The sequence below is a fragment of the Mytilus galloprovincialis genome, chromosome 10, assembly GCF_965363235.1.
Source record: "Mytilus galloprovincialis chromosome 10, xbMytGall1.hap1.1, whole genome shotgun sequence".
Taxonomy (NCBI): domain Eukaryota; kingdom Metazoa; phylum Mollusca; class Bivalvia; order Mytilida; family Mytilidae; genus Mytilus; species Mytilus galloprovincialis.
In genome coordinates this window covers 66,744,953-66,768,091 of record NC_134847.1, presented here as the reverse complement: position 1 = coordinate 66,768,091, position 23,139 = coordinate 66,744,953, and the positions used below count along the sequence as shown (strand labels likewise).

The 23,139-nt window shown below is 32.0% G+C and overlaps 1 protein-coding gene and 1 long non-coding RNA gene across 3 annotated transcripts; one reads left to right on the top strand and one right to left on the bottom strand.

Annotated features, from left to right (window-relative positions):
- The first annotated feature begins 352 nt into the window (after positions 1 to 352).
- LOC143048167 (uncharacterized) lies at positions 353 to 12,823 on the top strand. Of its 2 annotated transcripts, none has more exons than XR_012969756.1 (5): positions 353 to 714; positions 4,093 to 4,174; positions 4,951 to 5,130; positions 12,079 to 12,186; positions 12,617 to 12,823. It is a non-coding gene; the product is annotated as an uncharacterized LOC143048167 (long non-coding RNA). The 2 variants fall into 2 exon arrangements; XR_012969755.1 differs by having other exon boundaries at positions 354 to 860.
- A 2,352-nt stretch (positions 12,824 to 15,175) lies between these two features.
- On the bottom strand, positions 15,176 to 22,045 carry LOC143048170 (ufm1-specific protease 1-like). Its single transcript, XM_076221691.1, has 5 exons — positions 21,892 to 22,045; positions 19,730 to 19,930; positions 17,900 to 18,002; positions 16,948 to 17,018; positions 15,176 to 15,330 (listed from the first exon to the last, which is right to left on the bottom strand). Exons 1-5 carry the CDS (start codon positions 22,000 to 22,002, stop codon positions 15,187 to 15,189), a joined length of 630 nt encoding a protein of 209 aa, XP_076077806.1. The 5' UTR covers positions 22,003 to 22,045; the 3' UTR covers positions 15,176 to 15,186.
- Positions 22,046 to 23,139: the final 1,094 nt, after the last annotated feature.

Genomic DNA, 23,139 nt, shown 5'->3' with positions numbered 1-23,139 from the left:
TTCTTTAAGAAAACAGACAGGGGTAAATGTAAAACATTTATTGTATGGAAGTTTGCATACTATTCTAGCATATTTTTTTTTTAATATTTTGATTTTTTTGGTACGGTTTTCCGTACCTGCAGTAAAAATTGGTACGGTCGGAACCGTACCAACCGTACCGTGTGCTACGCCAGTGTATAGGGGTGGGTTCTAACTATATGTCCCCCTGCAAATGCATTGATCGTCCCACAAAGGGGGGTCCAACCCCCAGAACCCCCCCCCCCTGGATCCGCCACTGATGTATGATAATGTCATGTAGGCCTCTGTCTCCGATTCATTTCTTCATAGTTTTATATAAAGCCGCCGTGACTGATTTGTAGACAAATCCTTGTTTATAACAGAGGCCTATTTTAAAATACCCAGTGTACCACTTCTGAACTTTTTTGTATTTATTTTCAATACTTAAATCCCCATTCTTGATTCCAGACCGGGTTCCGGACTAACTCTCAATCATATACGTAAATGATCGTAAATGTATTCTCGAAAGCTTGACAAGTGGAATACGAAAACCCGGAAAAATCACCGTTGCCGTTTTTTACACTATGACGCAACTCATCCATGGACGCTCGTCTGCTGCTGAATTCATGTTTTACAGTTAAAAAGAATGGAAAGATATATACTAGTCTGATAGATAATACGAGGACCTCTGGTTTTTCAAAACTGTTGGATCAACAAGTTATTATTAACAGATAAATTGAAATGGGTTGCTTGTCGATTAACTTGAAGAAACCGGGGAACGAAACGCACACAAACAAGAAAGTTGTGTTTCTTTTTGATGGATTACATACCCGCTATTTTGTACTTGGAAAGCGCACCGAAAGGTAAATATTATCATGTCAGGGGTTTCACTTCATTTTGTTTGAAGGGGCCAATTAGAGATTTAAGCAGGCCCAAACCTAAAATTAGACGCAAAATCCTGCATTCTGGCGCATTCTGGGCATTAAATTATAGTTCTGAAAATGTCACTTTTACCACTAGCCCCCTTGTTTTTTAAACAAAAAGGCTTAAAAACCTGCATTCCTGGCATAAAACTATAGTTCTTAAAATGTCATTTCTACCCCTCAAAGATTTAAAAAAAAAAATTAGACACAAAATCCTGAATTCTGGCCATGGCATAAAATTATTATTGTTCTTAAAATGTCACTTTTACAGTACTACTGTTAATGTAGGCAACCTAAAGTTTTTCTAAGTCAATGAATGAATTATTATCTAACATCACCAAGTCAGAAAGTATAATATTGAAATATTTTCATTTTTATCACTTTAATAAGAGATTAATTATTATAATGATTGATGGATACAATTCAATGACACTTATGTATAACAACTTGTTATCCATGCCAAAATAGAGTTCACCAGCAACAATCGTCCTCAAAATCTGATTCATCCTCAGAATAAAAGAATACTACATTGAGCATCATAATTTATTTCTGGCTTTATATTGTTGATAAAAGGTTACATGTACATGTAGTAGCAAAAACTCTGAACCTGACAAGAGGTTAATTTTATTTAGATAGGGACTTGGGACAATAAGAAAATTATGGTGCTATTTACATTTAAAACCAGATTCTTGTCCTACCTTTGAGGACCCCTAAAAAATTTGGACAGCACTTCCCCTGCACGCAGCAGTTTTAAATATCCCCCTTCCCATTATCCCGGTGGTATGAAAAGATGTGTAAAGAAAGAAAAAGAAGAAGTGCTGGCCAGGCTCATTTATAAGAAAACATGAGCTTCCGCTTCTTCTTAATTTCATTTGATAGCTTTTAAAAGGGTTACATACCTCACAACTGAAAGTATTATGACCAGAAATATATCTATGATTTGGAACGGGACCTGTCAATGCAACTTTTCATCGATGTACCCTGCCCCCTTTTCGGATGCTCTGTAGTTGCCGGCAGATCGACGGGGCCAGTTGTAGACATCAATTAAACAGTAAAACTATAACGTCATTCAAACTGTTTCAAATCTTGTCAAACTACATAGTATGATAGTAATCCAAACCTTTTCTACTCTTTGACGTGGTAGTTGTTAAAGTGAAAAAAATCATGTAGTGTTCTGGGTGCTCCGTAAACGGAGGGATCTACGTACATACATACATAATGAAGACTCGAGAGCTGCGAGGGTACATACTATTCATTCAATCATAACAACGATAAACACGTGTGTCAAACAGGAAGTCTGAAATAACAGCCAATGAAAATCGTCGTTGCAACCGCATGTCGGTTTAAAATATAAACACAAATCTTCGAACTCCCTCGAACTCCGTTGTCATGATTTTAATATAAAAAGATCTCATAAAAAAAAAATAGGACTTTTTTTTTATTCAGGACAACTGAACCGGCCAGAAATTGAATTGAACAGGTCAAAATGGCCGGCGGCCGGTTCTTAATGAAAACACTGCATGTACATATTTAAGAAGATGCTAGTGGTATACTTTTCACGAAAAAACATTTGAATTTATAAATTTCATCGCATGCAAACCCGAAAATCAGTCTGACAAAGATCAGAAGATTGGCAAGAACGGACGAAAGTCAACTCGACCCACTGCCAAAACGGCCTACTTTTTGAACAACACGTCTCCCTTTCTAAAAATGTCCCACTCTTGTTAAGGGAGCTACCATGCGAGTTTTATTGGAGGTGGGGGGTCACAGGCACTTGTCTCAGAAAAAAAAATTCCCTATATACCTAAGGCAGCAACCATTTGATTTTCTGGGGGGGGGGCTATGGTTTTTTTTGGAAAAAAAAGTTTGTTTCCAGTTTTTGGAGAAAAAAATAATTTGTTTTTGATTCTGAGAAAAAAAAATTGTTTGTTTCACCCTCAGCTGCCACTATATATGTAATGCTAAAATTGAAAGAAAATAATTGTTTTCGACTTGTCGCGAAAAAAATAGATTGTTTTTCGCCACAGGCGAAAAAAAAAGTTTGTACAGAAAAAAAAACCATAGCCCCCCCCAGAAAATCAAATGGTTGCTGCCTAATATAACACATTAAGGTATATAGGATTTTTTTTTTTCTGAGACAAGTGCCTGTGTGGGGGGTGCTTGGATGTTATTTGAAAAATATGCGGAACTGGAGTTCTGTCAACTTTAAAAAAAAAATGCAGGATAACATTTTTATCGTAGCCCCCACCCCATAAAAGTCAAGTGGTGGCTTCCTTACCAACTCGTTCTGCTTTGAAAAAAAATTGCCCTACTTATAAAAAGGGTTAAAATCTGTAAAATATAATACTCCTGCAAAGAATGGCCTTGCCCAACTTGCGTGACTAGGGTAAAATGGTAAAATCCAAATGAATATAAACTTTAATATTTAATTTATATAAAAAATAAAAGTCTGCAAATTTGCCCTTATTTACATAAATTTGTACTTATCTAGACTACCTACATGTAGTTCAAATAATTATGACTTCTTGGAAGGCTATTACATTTTTTTTATTTGACGCCTTACATAATTAGTCATTAGAGTAAAGCGTCCAAAAAATAATAATAATAGCCTTTCAAGACATCATAATAATTTGGACTACTGGACTACCCAGAAATTAGAAAACACTGATATAAAAATTTAATATATACATAAAATTGATAATGGAAATGGGGAATGTGTCAAAGAGACAACAACCCGACCATAAAGCAGACAACAGCAGAAGGTCACCAACATGTCTTCAATGCAGCAAGAAATTCCGGAGGCGTCCATCAGCTGACCCCTAAACAAATATATATACTAGTTCAGTGATAATGAACGCCATACTAAACATGCTAAACTCCAAATTGTACACAAGAAACTAAAATTAAAAATAGTACAAGACTAACAAAGGCCAGAGGCTCCTGACTTGGGACAGGCGCAAAATTCAGGCGGGGTTAAACATGTTTATGAGATCTCAACCCTCTCCCTATACATGTACCTCTAGCCAATGCAGATGTATGATATCTATTGATTTAAATTGGTGTGTCATTTCTGAAACCATGATTGTGGATTCATAATTATTATTAAATTATTATGTACATGTAATTTATGTATTTATTTAGTGTATCATAATCTATTTGAACTTTTTTTTAGCTGACTCAAAATCAAGCTGTTTGGGCCTCCTCTTGTACATGGGAAGTGGACTCCTTGAGAAGGTGAAAGGTCTGCTTTACATGTACGTAATGTTAATATAAAAATACAAAAAATGTGGTGATCATGGTGATAGTGAATGAGAAAATAGAGGAATTTTTAAAAGTGTAAATTCACTTTTTTCCACTTATAAATCTGTCATATTGTAATTTATATGATAATAATGTTTAAATTACATAATTATTTTCAAAATAAAATATTGTTTAACGAGAAAAGAAAACTCTCCACCAGAAATCAATTGACATCAAAGTTAACTGTTAACAACAATAGGTCATTTTACATCCTTCAACAATGACTATGAGCAAAGCCAATACTGCATATTCAGTTTTTAAGGACCCTACATGTATATGAGAATCACAAATTTGTAAATCTATTCAAACAAGAAAACTAAGAGACTGATTTATACAATGTAAAATATAAAAAACAGAACAAAAAAAAATAAGATAAACAGCAACATAAGACAAATCGAACCACTAAATTACACTTATTTAGTTAGAAATATGTGTCGGATGACCCCTCTTGCTAACTAACATGCCAACATGACTAAAAATAGAACATAGGGGTAAAATGCAGTTTTTGGCTTATACATGTATCTCTGAAAGCAGAAACTGAAGCATTCAGAGCAAATTTGACCTGGGGTTAAAATGTTTACCAGGTTAAGAAGAGCTATCCTTTTTTTTCAGGGAAAGTTTGTTGGTTTAGTTTAAAAGATCAAAACTAAGCCAATTTTGCAAGATCAAATATTAAATGCAATTTTGGCAGATATTATAACTTCATTTCATTAAACATTATTTCTTTTAGCATTTTCAATGAATGTACAAGTACAAGTACTTTGAGAAGTAGGAGAAGCTAAGCAACAGAACACAATTCATTTGGGTCATTTCTGTCTAGATTATATAGAGGATTCATAGATTGTCATATTGATTTATGTGCATATGAGCACAGAGGAGCAGTAGTCAATGAATAATTTTGTGATGAGAGGTATGTTTATATTAAAATGATGCCTAGTTTATTTGATAATTTTGCTCTCTTGTCAAACTTGGTAAATCATGTACATGTAGTTTCCAAGATTTATTTTAAAATTTGAGGTCATAGAGTTCCAAGTTTTGATTCTTGTTGTGGGCAAGTTTGAAAATTATCCATGTTAACAGTTAGAAGTGACAAATTATTTTTTTTACAAAACCATAAACAATTTGTAGTCCAGTCTAACTAAGATTTAACCCTTTCCTCCATGGAATTTTTTTTTTACATACGTGATTCGCATAGGATTTTTTCAATAAAAAAAAAATCATCAGGTTTAAAGTATTAATGCATTGTGAAAACGAACATTTCATCAATGAAATTCAAGTCAGATATTCTCATGAATATCCTTTTCATATTGGATACAAATTTTTTTAAGTCTTTTTTAATATGCAGACATTTTGTAGTCAATGCATTTCAACTGAGGTACTACACAGGCGTCAAAAGACGTCATTATGGAGTAAAGGGGGTGGGGTCAAAAAGCGTCATTATGGAGGAAATGGTTAACCTCAAACTAATTAAAACAGAAAATGTTTTAGTTCTAATCTATAGCATTATGCCCTTTATATACACAGAAAAAAGTCCCATAAAATCTAACTGGAGGAAAACTCAAAAGTGGCATTTTATATTTCCTTTTGAAATTAACATTGGAAGGGGAGATAACTCTGCAAAAATGAGTCCTTTTTTGGTCAGTTTTTGGTTGATTTTCTTGAAATTTATGTAAAGGCTTAAGCACGATACTTTTATGGAGTTATAAGTTTGTATTTGACTAAATTATATAATCTCCTGCTCATGAAATGTACAAAACCGAAGTTTTACAGGTAGTTTTTTTTGTGTGCATTTTTCATTAAAGAAATTGCAAATTTGGAAGCTTTGAGACCATTTTGAAAAAATAATGTGAAAATTTGGTATTGTTTATATCTGTATATTATATTCTTTCAGCATCTTACTTGTCTAAAGAAACTTTAAACCACAAAATGAAGAATACATGCTTAATTATTTTTATCAAATTTGAGATTCTTTACCTTGACACCAAACAATAGGTATGGGCTTTGCTCATTGTTGAAGGCCATACAGTGACCTATAGTTGTTAATGTCTGTGTCATTTTGGTCTTTTGTGGATAGTCGTCTCATTGGCAATCATACCACATCTTCTTTTTTAGCTCACCTGGCCCGAAGGGCCAAGTGAGCTTTTCCCATCACTTTGCGTCCGTCGTCCGTCGTCGTCGTCCGTCGTCGTTAACTTTTACAAAAATCTTCTCCTCTGAAACTACTGGGCCAAATTAAACCAAACTTGGCCACAACCATCATTGGGGTATCTAGTTTAAAAAATGTGTGGCGTGACCCGGCCAACCAACCAAGATGGCCGCCATGGCTAAAAATAGAACATAGGGGTAAAATGCAGTTTTTGGCTTATAACTCAAAAATCAAAGCATTCAGAGCAAATCTGACATGGGGTAAAATTGTTTATCAGGTCAAGATCTATCTGCCCTGAAATTTAAAGATGAATCGGACAACCTGTTGTTGGGTTGCTGCCCCTGAATTGGTAATTTTAAGGAAATTTTGCTGTTTTTGGTTATTTATCTTGAATATTATTATAGATAGAGATAATTTGTAAACAGCAATAATGTTCAGCAAAGTAAGATTTACAAATAAGTCAACATGACTGAAATGGTCAGTTGACCCCTTTAGGAGTTATTGCCCTTTATAGTCAATTTTTAACCATTTTTTGTAAATCTTAGTAATCTATTACAAAAATCTTCTCCTCTGAAACCACTGGGCCAAATTAAACCAAACTTGGCCACAATCATCATTGGGGTATCTAGTTTAAAAAATGTGTGGCGTGAACCGGTCAACCAACCAAGATGGCCGCCACGGCTAAAAATAGAACATAGGGGTAAAATTCAGTTTTTGGCTTATAACTCAAAAACCAAAGCATTTAGAGCAAATCTGACATGTAGTAAAATTGATTATCAGGTCAAGATCTATCTGCCCTGAAATTTTCAGATGAATCGGACGACCTGTTGTTGGGTTGCTGCCCCTGAATTGGTAATTTTAAGGAAATTTTGCTGTTTTTGGTTATTATCTTGAATATTATTATAGATAGATATAAACTGTAAACAGCAATAATGTTCAGAAAAGTAAGATTTACAAATAAGTCAACAAGACTGAAATGGTCAGTTGACCCCTTTAGGAGTTATTACCCTTTATAGTCAATTTTGAACCATTTTTTGTAAATCTTAGTTATCTTTTACAAAAATCTTCTCCTCTGAAACTACTGGGCCAAGTTCATTATAGATAGAGATAATTGTAAGCAGCAAGAATGTTCAGTAAAGTAAGATTTACAAACACATCACCATCACTAAAACACAATTTTGTCATGAATCCATCTGCATCCTTTGTTTAATAGACCAAGGTGAGCGACACAGGCTCTTTAGAGCCTCTAGTTATAATAACTTATGGTAAAGTGATTAATATTGTGCAATTGTAGTTATAATATAGGGTTATTGCATGAATATTGTCATGAGTAGAATTTTATATTGCACGAGCTTGCAAGTGCAATTTTTGTTCTACAAGGGACAATATTTCCCAATATTCATGCAATAATTTTGAAGATGTATTGCACAGGTGCAATATTATAGGGTTATTGCATGAATATTGGGGAATATTATCCCGAGTAGAATTTTATATTGCACAAGCTTGCGAGTGCAATATATGTTCTACGAGGGACAATATACCCCAATATTCATGCAATAACCCTTTTATTGTATAGCAATATAATATTTGAAAGTAAAAATTGGTTTAAACTACGAGTTTGTCATTGATGACGTCATGATTTTTTGAAGATTTATTGCACTAGTGCAATATTATATAGAATTTATTGCACGCTAACTTTTAGTTATTTTTTGTGGGAAATATTATATTGCTATGCAATAATAGAATTTATTGCACGCTAACTTTTGGTTACTTTCTGTGGGAAATATTATATATTGCTATGCAAAAATTCTTATAATTAGTGCTTCACTTAAATGTTGACAAGTTTCTTACTCCTTGATACAGGTCCTAATTTGGATTGAAAATAAATATTTGACATATTATATGTTTCTGAATTAATGAAGTCAAAGAACTTGAAATTGGTTACACAGCTACTTTTGCATCTATGTACTATTTCTGAACCAAAAAATATGTAGTACTGTAGCTTCGGAGGCAACGGCATCAACAATGTATTAGTTTGTGATTAGGTCTAGTTTATGGTGAACCACAAGTGATAATGTGATAGGATAATCATATTTGGTATGCTGTTGTATAAGCATTGGCACATCTCATTTCCATGGAGATTATTTGGCCCTGCCTTCTCAGTCATGGTCTATTGACTTCGAAACTTTTGCTTATTTTACATGTATTAGTTTGTGATTAGGTCAGTTTATGGGGAACCACAAGTGGTAGGTCAATGATATTTGGTATACAGTTGTACATTGTATAAGCATTGGTATATCTCATTTCCATGGAGATAATTTGGCTCCACCCCCTTAGTCATGGTCTATTGACTTTGAAACTTATCTTAGTTTTCATGTATTAGTTTGTGATTAGATCAGTTTAAGATAAACTGCTTATGTTTAGTCAATAATATTTGGTATGCAAATTTATTGACATTTGCATGTATTGTTTCCAGGGAGATTATATAGCCCCACCCCCCCTCATCATGGTTCATTGACTTTGAAACTTTTACATAGTTGACACGTTAATGTTTGTAATTAGGTTTGGGAACGACTTATAATAAGTCAATGGTATTTGGTATGCAGTTGTATTAGCATTGGCACATCTCATTTACATGGAGATTGTTTAGCCATGTAACTCAGTCATGGTTCATTGACTTTGAATATTTGCATAACTTGTGTAAGATGTTAAAGTATTGCTATTTTGATTTCAACATTTGCATATAATCAAAATTACCCAAAAAGGCGAGACATATCTCTGTGATAACAGTTTATTCATGTTATTACACCGTTACATTTTCAAATCTCTTCAAGTTACGATTTTCAAACATGGAATAATATGATCACTGTGGGTATTATTTGTACAAAAAATTATAGTACAAAACAAGTACATGTACTGTACAATACATATACCGTACCTAAATGTTACAATAATTTTTAAGTAAAGAAAGTTATGATACTAAATATCAAAAGTAAATGTCCAGTACTACAGATTTTAAGTACAGAAACATTATATATTTACCTATGCAAAAGTAGCAGTTTATATGAATTCAAGAATTGAAACTACATGTATATTCAATTAAAGATTTCTTGCTGTTGTGCAATACACTGGGCTGTTGCGCAATAATTGGTTAATCTGTTGTCAGACTGCAAACAAACAATAATTTCTCAATGTCACATGTATATCAGAAATTTATAAAAAGAAAACTAAAAGGAGGTTTTCTTAATAGCTATAAATCAGGCATGGGGTAATCGTAATCAGTAATCGTAATCAGCTGTAATCGATTACATTTTGAAGTGTAATCATATGTAATCAGTAATCATGTCATTTCTGATTACAAGTAATCGTAATGTAATCGATTACATTGCAAAAACAGGTGTAATCATGATTACTTTTAGATTACTTTAAGATTACATTCATATGATTACTTGCTGATTACAAATCTTGTATATATATGAAAATATTTTTTGAAAGACAAGATGAAAATAAGAAAATGTAAAGCTTGAATGAAAAATCATGAAACTAGTATTCACAATGATGGGACCTTGTTTTATGTGATAAATTGTATCATCTATATAAAAAATTTATATAACCAAGTGATTTATTTTGTTAACAGTTTAATTACTAAAGGAAGTTGCCTCTCCAATATTTCATTTTGCGATTGAGCTCTTATGATACAAGAATATGCCTTGAAAGCCTTTTTTTTTTTCCTTGATTGAAAATTCTGATTTTTACTCCAATTTCATATAAGTTTACCCAATACTTTAACATAACTACATTGAAATTAAAATGCAGAAAACATTTAGTTCCAATTTGACGTAAATATATGAGCCCACTTAATTCAAAATGGAAGTTAAAACCAGATTTCATTTATTGACAATCATCAGTATAAACAAGTACATTTACAGTGTAAACATATGGCATAGTATTACAAACAACATGCATAGTAAACAATAGGTGACGTCAGAAGTTTCATCAATACAAAATATCTTGTATTACAATAAACTGTTGAGAAATGTATATACTTTCCTAAGTTACAAAGCTGTTTTGTGTTTTCACCTGACAATAATTCTATTAATTATTAATTAGATCAAGTATTAAAAATTTTCAAACAAATAATGACAATCAACCATTTCTAACTTTATTGATATTGTTATTAAGACAATAAAATTGTAATACCCAAGCTCACCTATTGTTTGTAAAAAAAATGGAAGTAGTGATTAACACCTGTAAAAACATTAATGGATGTGTCAATTATGTCCCAACAGACAATAAAACTATACTTAATTAATTTTTCCTTATTTGTTCAGCTTTTTTGTTAATTAGGCAGTTGGTTAAAAATGTGTAGAAAAAAATAAAGTTATTTCTTTTACAGAGAGAAAGGACATGTACACTTGTTTTTAGCTATTTTGATCAAATTACACATGTTACACTGTACTTGTCTATTAAATCTTTTTTAAAAATAATTTTTGAATAAATTAAGGCTTTTAAAGAAATCACCAAAGTTAGCTTTTTTGTGAGGATAAAAAGTTATAAAAAAAACTTTGATATTGCAATATACAATGTAATCATAAGTAATCTAAAGTAATCATGATTACTTTAAAGAAAAGTAATCTAATGTAATCAATTACATATGAAAAAGGGTGTAATTGTAATGTAATCGATTACATTTTATTAGCAAAGTAATTGTAATTTAATCGATTACATTTTAAAGTAATCGACCCCATCCCTGCTATAAATCAGTCATCAAAGTTTAACGAAATTTTAAGGATACATGTATTTCCAAAAACTTGAAAGTCACCCCTTTTCTTATGACATGTATGAAGAAAATCTTATAACTCAGAAACTGACAAACTTAAATTTATAAAAATCAAATGGGAGCTTACAACAAAAAATATGAACAATTTAACTAAGTTTCATGATATTCAGCATTTTTATGTCCCACTCAACGAAGTTTTGGGGGGTATAATGTTTTTGACCTGTCTGTCTGACGTCAAGTCCTGTTTCTTGTCATCACAACTGTTCTCAAACCACACAACCGAATTTCATGAAATCTTTTTAGATCATAAGGACATACAATTTAGATGTGCATATCGACAGGAAATTAAGATTCAATTTTTTTTCTAGGCGTTAAGCCCCTTTGAACTTATTTGCTTTAATGTACTACTTCAACAGTTTGTTATTGTAACTCCCCTGAATCCACACAACAGAATTTCATGAAACTTTGTAGATAATAAGGACATACTATGTAGATGTACATATCGACAGGAAATTACAATTCATTTTTTTTCTAGGAGTTATGTCCCTCTGAACTTATTTGCTTTATTACTACTTCAACAGTTTGTCATTGCAACTCCTCTGAATCCACACAACAGAATTTCATGAAACTTAGTAGATAATAAGGACATACTATGTAGATGTGCATATTGACAGGAAATTATGATTCAATTGAAGTTTATCAATTGCCAAGGTACATTGAAAAGTTGGTCTTTTATTAAAATCTGCACATATATAGGATTTTTTTATAAGCTTAAACTTGATCTTCTTTCTGTTGTTAGCTTACATTTTGTTTCAATTTACTTAAAAGTAAAAGTATATAGGAAAGGTATAAATTAGTGAGCATCGGTTCATACTACATGTAGTTTTTGTCTGGACTTCTTGATTAATTTATATATATATATACAATTTTAGCTTGTTACCAAATGAAAGGAAAGGACATTATTGGCAAGGATTGATATTACTGGTGAACATGTATGTCATGTAGGTGTGAATGCCCTTCAAAACAGACCTGATATCAAAGTAAGTTCATCTGTAGAATTGCAGTTAATTTAAATAATTTTATGTTATCTACCTAAAACTGTTTCAAGTTTAATTGTACATGTACACTGTTGCTTATTTTTCTCACTTTCTGATTCAATGCATGCATTAAGCCTTACTCTCGCCTCCTTCTGCTCCATACACACACACTTGAGATGTCAGAAATTCAGACTATCATAGCATTTACATTACAAACTTGCCTAGTCAGACTGGCCTATATTATGTATTGATAAGTTAACGTTGTAATCATTTAGAAAACATAAAATATTTGCCACTGGACATTCAAATAAGCAAAAAAAAAACAACCAGTTAATGATTTTGCATTAACAGAATGAATTTGCAAACATATAGCAATTAGCTTATGTAATTCATGGAAGTTAGATTTATATTCTTTATGAATATTTTATTTCAGTTACCATCACAGTGAACATGGTGAAGAATAACCAATACCATGAATACAGGACATAGAAGACTACCTCACAAACTTGGGAATTTTACAAAAAATAGAACGTTTAAATTTACAAAGAAGACATTTATTTTGACATTCATAGACTTGGAAAGTAAAGAAATTATAATGTGAATATAAATCCTTGGAAATAAAATTTTTAACTTTGAAGAAGATTGAAGATTATGTTTGTTCTAAGAAAGTTTGAAGAAAAAAGGATACATTCAAAACTGTAAAAAGGAAACATTACAGTATTCTCAATTTATACTCTTGAGATCAATTACTCTTGATATATAATTAAAAGGACTTATAAAAGTAAGGACATTTGGTTGAATTGCCAATGAGAAAAATATCCACCAGAGTTCACATGATGTGATAGTGAGCTATTATAGGTCACCATATGTCCTCCAACAATGAAAAAAATGAACTATATAGTGTGTTGTGAAAGGGTTTGGACATGACAAATAGAGAAAACTAAGAGCCTTATTTTATCAAGTTAATACATGAAAGCAAAATATGCACCAAAGACCACCACTGAAATACTTCTGATTATTGTTGATTTACTCTTGAAATATCATGTAAAATGTTTAAAAAGATATCATCAATATTCAACTTGTTAAACAACAAGTCACTGTATGACAGAAAGTTCTATGACAAAATCCTTGTATGTGTATTGCATCAGAATATTTTTTTTTAGATAGAACACTAGGAGACTATATACATGATATAAGGAAATGCAAATAAAAAGTATCATCACCTTAAAAAAAAGTATAGCATTTTATCATTGACAGTTCCATCAAAAGTTTCAGCAATACATTGCAACTGTTACATAAAAATCAAACTATACTATATACTATAATAAGTGTGTTATATATACTACAATAAGTGTGTTATATACTATAATATATATATATTATAATGCATAATTATAATAGACGTTATACGTCCGTGGTACAAAATATCCGTATTACGGACGTGGTACTAAACGTCCGTATTACGGACGTGGTACTAAATATCCGTATTACGGACGTTTTACGGATGGGAAGCAACGGACGTTTTACGTCCGTGGTACTATTCGTCCGTAGACGTGCCGTATAATACGGACGTATTACGGATTTTTTACGGACGTTTTACGGTCGTAGCTATTTTACCTGTGTAATTATCGAATTGACCTCTAAAGTCATACGATGACCATATTGCGATGTAAACATAAATATAGATATAAATAGATTAAGCCAACTCGTGCTGTTGGATCATTCTAGGTCTATTTAATTTCATATTATAGATGAAAAATAAATGTTTATAATCGTTTTTACCTGTATAAAAATGATTTTTTTGTGGATCGAATCAGTCAATCAAATGATTTACCTTTGTTTCACTTGCAATGTTGACTTTCTTTTCCTTTAAATAACTTTACACATACAATTCATGTATTATCCATCTCAGGCTAAGGGGTTAAATTAAAGTGCACATGAATAGATTCAATCAGGTCGAATTATACACTTGCAAGTGAATGATTCATAATCAATATTTTTTAGTTTATTTTGACAAAATTGAACCATACTGGCTGCTAAAAGTGATTTATTATTTCACTTTTTGCATATAATTAATGATTGAGCAAAAAAAATAACATATTAGATTTTTTTTATATATCTCGTAGCTAGTGCTTCTTTAAACGTTTGTTATGCGATTGTCACTGATGAGTCTTCTTATAAGACACGAGCGTCTGGTGTTCACAATTTTCATCCAGATTGAATCTATATAATATGGTGAGTTTATTCTTACCCCAGATTATACTGGTATCATCACCATTTACTAATTAGTGTTAGCATTACAAAGTAACATAGTAATTGCTTCACGATGAATTGCAAGATGTTCCATCAGTTACTGTAAACCCACTTAATTTTGTGAGAGATTTATTTCTGCGAGTGCGTGGTAAGAAAAATAACACGAATCCATATTATTGCGAATATGTGAAACTTGAATCTCTCCTTCTAAAAATATATCAAGAGAATGAGTAGATTACGCAAATAAATCGCCTTGAATTTCTTAACGCGAAATAAAGTATGCGAGAAAATAAGTTTATTATAGACCTATTGCTTATAGTATCTGATATATGGAATTGACCACCAAAATTTAACCTTAATAACTAATCCATGAAATGAGGTCATGGATAAATGAAAAAATGAAAACTGCCTGGTGGGCATGAGGACCTTGCAACATCAAATAAAGTTATCCTATTACTTAAAATTTAAAAAAAAATCAGCACATTACCAAAAAGATATTTAAAAAAAAATGGTCACTGAACAATGAAAATCAGGTAAGGCAATGGACATATGAAAAATAACTTTGTAACATGAGGCATCTATATACAAAGTATGAAGCATGCAGTTCTCCCAGCTTCTAAAATATAAAGCTTTTGGAAATAAACTAACTCCCCCACCGCCGGACAACTATCCCTATGTCGAGCTCTCTGCGACAAAAGTCGGAGGCTCGACACAAAAAAAAAAAAATACCACAAGAAAAGTTTGCATATGTCATTGTTTATTATTACACTTAAGCTGTGGTAAACATAAATTGTAAAATGAACTTTCATAAAACGTGTCCATCATTCTCCACTTGATAAGACCTCCACCAATCACGTGATCTACTGTGGGATTTTTATCATAACAGTGTGGGTCCTAAAATAGATATATTTTATTAAGGAATTGAAATCAGTTTTGTTAAATAAAAAATGTTAATGTACAGTGGGAATGTAGCATCTTTACATAGAAAAGTCAGACTAGAATTTATTGAAAAAAATTCCGCGAATCTGTACTTTTAATGACGTCATAAATAAAACTCAACGAAAATGCATTTTCAACCTGTCATAAACATAAACTGGAGTCCGCTTGTATTACGTACGCTTCACTCAAACTGACGAACAAAGTGTAGTTTAAGCCAGAACCAGCTTATCATAAACAAGGAGATATATATACGGTCAGTGACTGTACATCAAAAATGATCAGAAATGATTATACAGCCAATGAAATTTTATTGTGCAAATAGCACAGCTGCCGTATATACAAATAATATACATTCAAGAAGAAACTCAATATGATACCTGATTACAATAAACTTTCTGAGGTCAAAATAGACACAAAGAACATTCGGCGGAATTAAACAATTAAATCATGCAAATATCCCTTGTAAACATGATACATTTGTATAATATTGTATGTTTATAGCAAAATATCTTATTACATCTACATGTATATGAAAAAGGTCTACACAACTTGCACATCATAAAAATTATACAGATATATTACTAGAGACTTTGTCAGATTCTGCGCAATATGCAGAATCAATGCATATTAATCAACAAATACGATTGAAACAAAAAGTTGTGATGAAAAGTGTTTTGGTGGATCTTGTGTGGATAAAATGCACTTCTGACGTATTAAAATTTTCAACTTGTTGCCTTTTGTTGGCTGTTGTTCGTGTGTTTCTTTGTTAATTGTATTCTCCAATTTATTTATATTGTAGTCCTGTGGTGTTGAGTTGTCCTTTTAATGTTATATTTCACATGGCTATAAAAGGGGAGGTTTGGCATGCCACAAAACCAGGTTCAACCCGCCATTTTTTCTTTAAAAATGTCCTGTACCAAGTCAGGAATATGGCCATTGTTATATTATAGTTCGTTTCTGTATGTGTTACATTTTAACGTTGCGTCGTTTGTTTTCTCTTAATTTTGAGTGTAAATTCACATTGCGATAAGACGTGTCACGGTACTTGTCTATTCCAAATTCATGTATTTGGTTTCGATGTTATATTTGTTTTTCTCGTGGGATTTTGTCTGATGCTTGGTCCGTTTCTGTGTGTGTTACATTGTAGTGTTGTGTCGTTGTTCTCCTCTTACATTTAATGCGTTTCCCTCAGTTTTAGTTTGTTACCCCGATTTTGTTTTTTGTCCATGGATTTATGAGTTTGAACAGCGGTATACTACTGTTGCCTCTATTTTGTAAATACGTTTTATTATAAGTCGTTATCGTTTTGTTTTCGTGATATTTTGCAATAACGATCCCAGTTAATTTAACGACTTATTAGTTTTTAATGTCCATTGGTATAGCATTCCGACTTTTTTTTTTTTACAGAAGTACAATATGCAGATTCCGTTATTTCAACTGTACAACAAAATAAATTTCCTTTTGAAAATCTGTTTTTGTGAACATTGGAGCTAAAAAATGCCCCTAGGAATTAGGGGTAAAAATTTTTAAAAAAGCACGCGTTATTATGGTTAAATAAAAGTAAGTACTTACTAAAATCAGAAGACTTTTAGGTTTGAAACAGACCCCAAGTATACATTTTGATGAGTTATCTGTATCTCCACCTAAAAGTATAGAAATAGGAATTGTTACCTGTTTTAAAGATCATTAGAAACTAGGAAAGTCGAAATTAACTACAAAATACTTAACCATTAAAGATATTAATCGCTAAAACCTTCGAATAGAGACAGGTCCATTTGTAACTTACTATAAATCACTTTCTTAACACTTAACATTCTACTTATACGACAGAGCCCAAATGTTCCAACGGCATTCAAAAAACATATATAATCATAGAATTTAAAGATGGTGTCGTTATAAAACATACTAATAGTATCAGCTAGTATTTTGGTACAGGGGTGATACAAAAAAAGATACATTTTGAATGTAATTTCATTCAAAATATAACTAAATATATTGTACCAAAGTTTCGATTACGGATCTATCGGACCGGGCGCACTGTCGATGTAAAAATAAGACCATTTTGGCTTTATAGTCGTTATCGTTAGACCCATTACTTTTCATAATGATCAGTATTAAACACAAAAAATATTTCGTTATGAAAATAAGAAGGTGTGGTATGATTGCTATAAATGATACTACATGACTTTGTACTCTCCACCAGAGACCAAAATGACATAGAAGTTGACAACTACAGGTCATCGTGCGGCATGCAACATTGAATAATGAGCAAAACATGTTGCACTTGCAATCTATAAAAGGCCCTTAAATTACAAATTCAAACGGGAAATCTAACAGCCTGATTAATGTACAAAACAATGAACAATATATAAAAGTAATGTGATATATGGCAACACTCGACAACCAAAATTACAGATGTAGTACAAACCTTAGAGTACTCGAAGTTGTTGGTTTACGGTTTTTTTAAAAGTGATATAACTCATACAAATATCTTCAATGAAAATAGTTTCTCAAAATACTTTACCCATCATTATAGGAGAACCAAATGTATTGAAGTGGCTTTCAAGTGCTACCAAATGGTCTTCCAATTCTATTCCAGATCTTATATGAACAATTTTGCATGGTACCTATAAAATGTACAATATGTTATGTTTCACAATAACTTCAGGGCTAATTTAAATTTTCTTATCAAGATAAAAAAAAAGTGTGAATTTATTTATTTTCGTTTGTACTAATTTTCGTGTTTTAATGAAAACTTTAATTTCGTGGTTCATCTGTACACGCAAAAGGCACGAAAATCGGTATTTATACTGCAATCAGCTGTTTTACTATACAGATAAAGCTATACGTATAAACGTTAGCTTTATACGTCAATGACCCCAACTAACCTATAAGCCCCGCCTACTTACCGGAACTACTGTATTTCAGCAACAACGTCACGTCACAACCATGACAACGTGTAGTAACAAAGGTCAAACTTTAATGAATTTAACTTGTTATGTCTTCAAATTGGTAATTTATATACCATGTTTATTAAATGTTATTAATTAAGTTCATTTTCCCTTTCTAATTCCTTAAAATGTCAATGTTTTACCGCCTGGACTACGCTCATAGGGAAATACTCCAAAATGGTACCCCAAGAGGGAAATTCCAAACACTTTTTTTTAAATGTTTGTAACATATTTTTTTTTTATTTTTTAAATTTTTTATCGATTTCAGTATAAAAACAATATACGTATAGTGTCTTGAAATATGAAATTTATTGGTATTCGGCACGAAACAGGGGAAATGCTCGGTAGAACCTCGCATTTCCCCCGTTTCTAAGCCTCATACAAATAAATTTCATATTTCAAGACACTATACGTATATTGTCTAACAATAAAAAAAATAATGTATCTACAGTATGTGTAATTTCTGCAAGAACAGCTCTCAAGCACAGCCTTCTGCATCGAAAGTTCACTTACAATGTCTTCGATACAGACGCACAAATATACGAGCATTCCAACTAAATTTTCGAAAGTAACAACGTATAGAAAGTTACGGAGGTTTGGCTCCCATTGAACAGCAAGCTATCAAAATAATGTTTAAATATTTAACAGTTTGTAGTAATATTGCCGAATCACTAATCAAATCGCAGTATTTTCCTCCTTTTTCGTGGTTTAATATTTCATGATGGCATCCATATTTCTCTATTATTACCAGTGACAAAAACACAGCACCTAAATTGAATGCTATTAATGAAAACGTGGACAAAAATAGGTCGAAATTAAGCCGTATCTTCAAACGAACATCCTTTTACAGATAAAATTGATGGAAAACATCTAACGAGCTAAAACTGTTAGTGAAAATCAGTATAGATAAGAAAATGTGGTATGAGTGTCAATGAGACAAATCTCCATCCACGTAAAAATGTATAAAAAGTTACGGAACGGCAAGCTATAAGAGGGTCCCAAAATGGCTAGTGTAAAATGTTTCGAACAGGAAAATCAACAGTCTAATCTATATAAACACTGTACATGACTCATGATACAAAAATTAACAAAAATATCTTTTTTTTCAAGCAACGAAGAAAAACTCAAAAAGTTAAAACCAAATAATCAAAGACATATGTAAACATAAAATAGTTTCTATGAGGATACCTAAAATATGTTTACAGGGGTGTCAGTAAGTTTTGGAATAGTATCAGAAAAAAACCTAGTAAAGTTGGCAAACATTAATGCCAAAGGCAAGATTTCTCACAAATTCTTAAAGCAACATAGAAAAACTTTAAAACGTAGAACCAAACATACGGAAATCGTTAACAAGTTAGATACGATTTTTTTTTTATAGTAAAAATGCCTAAATAAATACGTACATTGAAAAAGAAGTCAATGCATATTGAAACTTCAAAGCTTCCGATCCATTCACGAGAGCCATCAAAATTCTTTGGTTTATCTCCCATTTCAACTAGAGCTTTCTGGATCTCGCTGATTGTCGGCACATCCCGCGTGGCTTTTTGTTGAAACTTTACCCAGGAGCACAATGTCTGCAATGTTCTATATCCGCATCCCCATCCCTAAAATTAGCAATGTTAATAGTGATATAGATCCTTCTTCTATGGAAAGCCGTGCATATCGTATACCAATTATCTATAAATAACTGTGCTGTACAGTAAATAATGCCCCCCCCCCTTCAATAATGTTTCCGAAGTATTTATTAAATTGTGATAGATTTAATTATTTCTTTAAGCCGAAAACTAACTTTTCATTCTCAATTTTATCAATTGGTTAAGCGGATTTTTCGCTGTGTTGAATTAAGACCCATTTTTGGACTTTCGCTGTTTTCTGCTGTGTGAGTGGGTCGGTTTGTTGTCTGTTTGACACACTCCCAATTCCCATACTTTATTTTATTAATAAAATGAATATAAGCGGGGAATCTGTTACTTCAAAGGATAGAAAATGAAAGCATCACGTTATGAATTTCATGCGTCAAAGGCGCATTTCTGGACTTACATTCATCAGAAACGTCAAAAGCCGATTATTTTTAAGTCAAGAATGTATCAGAACCGAAAGAGTCGAAGAGCAATTTGACCAAAAAGGACCGATCAAAATAAAATCGTTAAAAGGGAGGGTAAAATATGTAATTTTTTAACAATTCAAAATCCCCTTACATGTACTGGATTAAACTGACAATATAACTCTTTACAGAGAACAATAAATACAAGTCCCAGGTACAAGTCTACTTTTAAATTGCTTATAACTATATAGTTATCAGGGAAAAAGTTATGTTTTCTTTCTTTCGCAATCCCTTTTTGGAAAGATTTTGGTGATCTGAAGTAAAAGAATCTTAGCTTTATTTTCAGACAATCAAAAAAAGGAGGGTATTATAATTCACGGTTCTTAAAAGTTTTAAAAGTACACAGCCATAAACAACATAAACAAAACATGCATTTTGTTACTTGTCCCAAGGAGGTTATAACCTCCTTGCTTATCCGTATTAGTTATTGGGAATTGAAAACTTAACTTAACGCAGAACATACATAATATGCGTACATTGTAGGGAAATATAAATGTATTTCTACTGCCTTAGAAATAGAATCAGCTCGGCGGACCCCGATTATCTAGCGCGTATCTTCCTGTTTCTAAAGCATATATATACCATTTATACAAATAAACCCTTATAATCAGAAATTATCGTTCATTGAAAGTAACTTGTATATTTTGTCATTCCGGCTGGTAAGTTTGGAGTATTTGACTTGACAAATTTAAGATATTAAAAAAGAAACAGACATTCACCCTAACTCTCTAAATTTGAAGACTTGAAGAACACTTGATCGGTTACCTTAAGGTTCATCATAACAAACGGACAAATATGGCTGTATTTACATTCCAAAAATTACTCTGAGTACAGACTTACCTGTAAAGTTGGAGAAATTTTAATGCCTAGCATCCACTAGATATAATAAAGTTAAATGCATTTTGTGTTTCAGAAAGATTAAATCTCTTTTGGATTTTGATGGGCATTTTTTTTCCTTCATGCAAAAGGTGTGAAAATTGACTAAGTTGTGGTACAACTTTGAGATGCTCCCTCAGGTAAAAAACCGGTTTGTATTGTTTTCATTGTCCTTAATTGACATGGACACCAGGTATCTTCACAACTATAGGTGAGTTAAAGAGTTTATCTGAGTCAGTGAGTGGACAGTATCAAAGTAATTCAGGTGTTTGTTTATTTTTGCACCTTCTGCAGAAAGGAAAAAAAATGCCCATCAAAAACCAAGAAAGATTTTATCTTTCTCAAACACAAAATGCATTTAACTTTTATATATCTAGTGGATGCTAGGCATTAAAACTTTCCAAACAGCACAGGTAAGTCTGTACACAGAGTAGTTTTTGAGGTGAAAATACGGCCATATTTGTCCATTTGTTATGATGAACCTTAATGGCTTCCCATACTTTTTTTAAGACAAACCAGATACTGGTATGGTAGCTATAATTTAACTAGTCATTGTATACACAATTAAATTGTCTCTGTACAAACCTGATCTTGAACGTCATCACAACCATAATGATAATAAAGATAATCCTCTTTAACAGTTACATAATGTGGTCCAGGTGGATTAACTGACAAGTGGATATTTCGATGGAGCATTGAACTTCAAGTTAAAGGGAGATAAATCCGATTGTTATTGTACTACAAGTCGTTAATGTCTTTAAAAAAATTAGTCCTGTGATATCTATTTATGCCTTGTCCTTTGTATTATATTTTGGTTGTTGTCCGTTTTGAACTAATATTTTCCATGGATGCCTAGGCACAGACACTGGTCTCAGAATTTGTTTCCTATATACATGTATATATATATATATAGTTAGAGTACCTTGATTTAATACAATCATTATATTATGTTTTTTTCCCCTAAAAAAGATATTCTGATTCCTATTTGTTGTTGTTGGGGGGGGGGGAAATATTCTGTTCAAGCAGAGAACAAAAAATATATTCTGTATCCATATTTTACAATACCTTATAGTGTTAAATATTGAACAAAATGATTTGATTGAAAAAATGAATGAAATTTTCTAACTCTGATTTTTTGGTTTTAATATCCAACACCCCCTTTACCCCCTTGAAGTTAAATGGTTGTGTTGTCAAATAAGCTCTTACAGTATTATCACAAAGTTAAATCCGTACATTTATATGACGTCTCTATATATTGTTTATAAGAAAACACCTTATGTTACAATGGATCATTACTTTCCTTCAAAAAATAAAATTTCTTGGTGATCATGGTGATGTCGAACCTAGGAACCGTGGCAGGTTAATATATATGGCTAAAAAAGGTACCTCACCAATCCAGTGATATATGGGTGTTGGTTCTAATATTTATGCTTATCTCCGACTTTAAAAGTCAATTTACAAGGAGGCTGAAAATACTTTATTTTAATACAAGAAATATATTGAAAAAAAGAACGAAAATTTAGTACCATAATTAAATTTACATGTCAAAATATAGATAATGCATTAAAATCTTAATGCAGATATGAATGTGATCACTATACGCTTTATTTGTAGTTGTAGTCCATACGTTGACCTATATGTCTTTTTATTTATGTATGCTTGGGTTTCTGTACACTCCAATATCTATGATTCGTCTTTCAAATCCATTACAACAAAACAAAAAAGACGTATATTATATATAAAAACCCAAATTGAGTCTGCGAATAGACTCATATCGCACCATCCTAGACACATAGACTCGACCATTGTCTATATGATGGTCCGGGGTCTAAA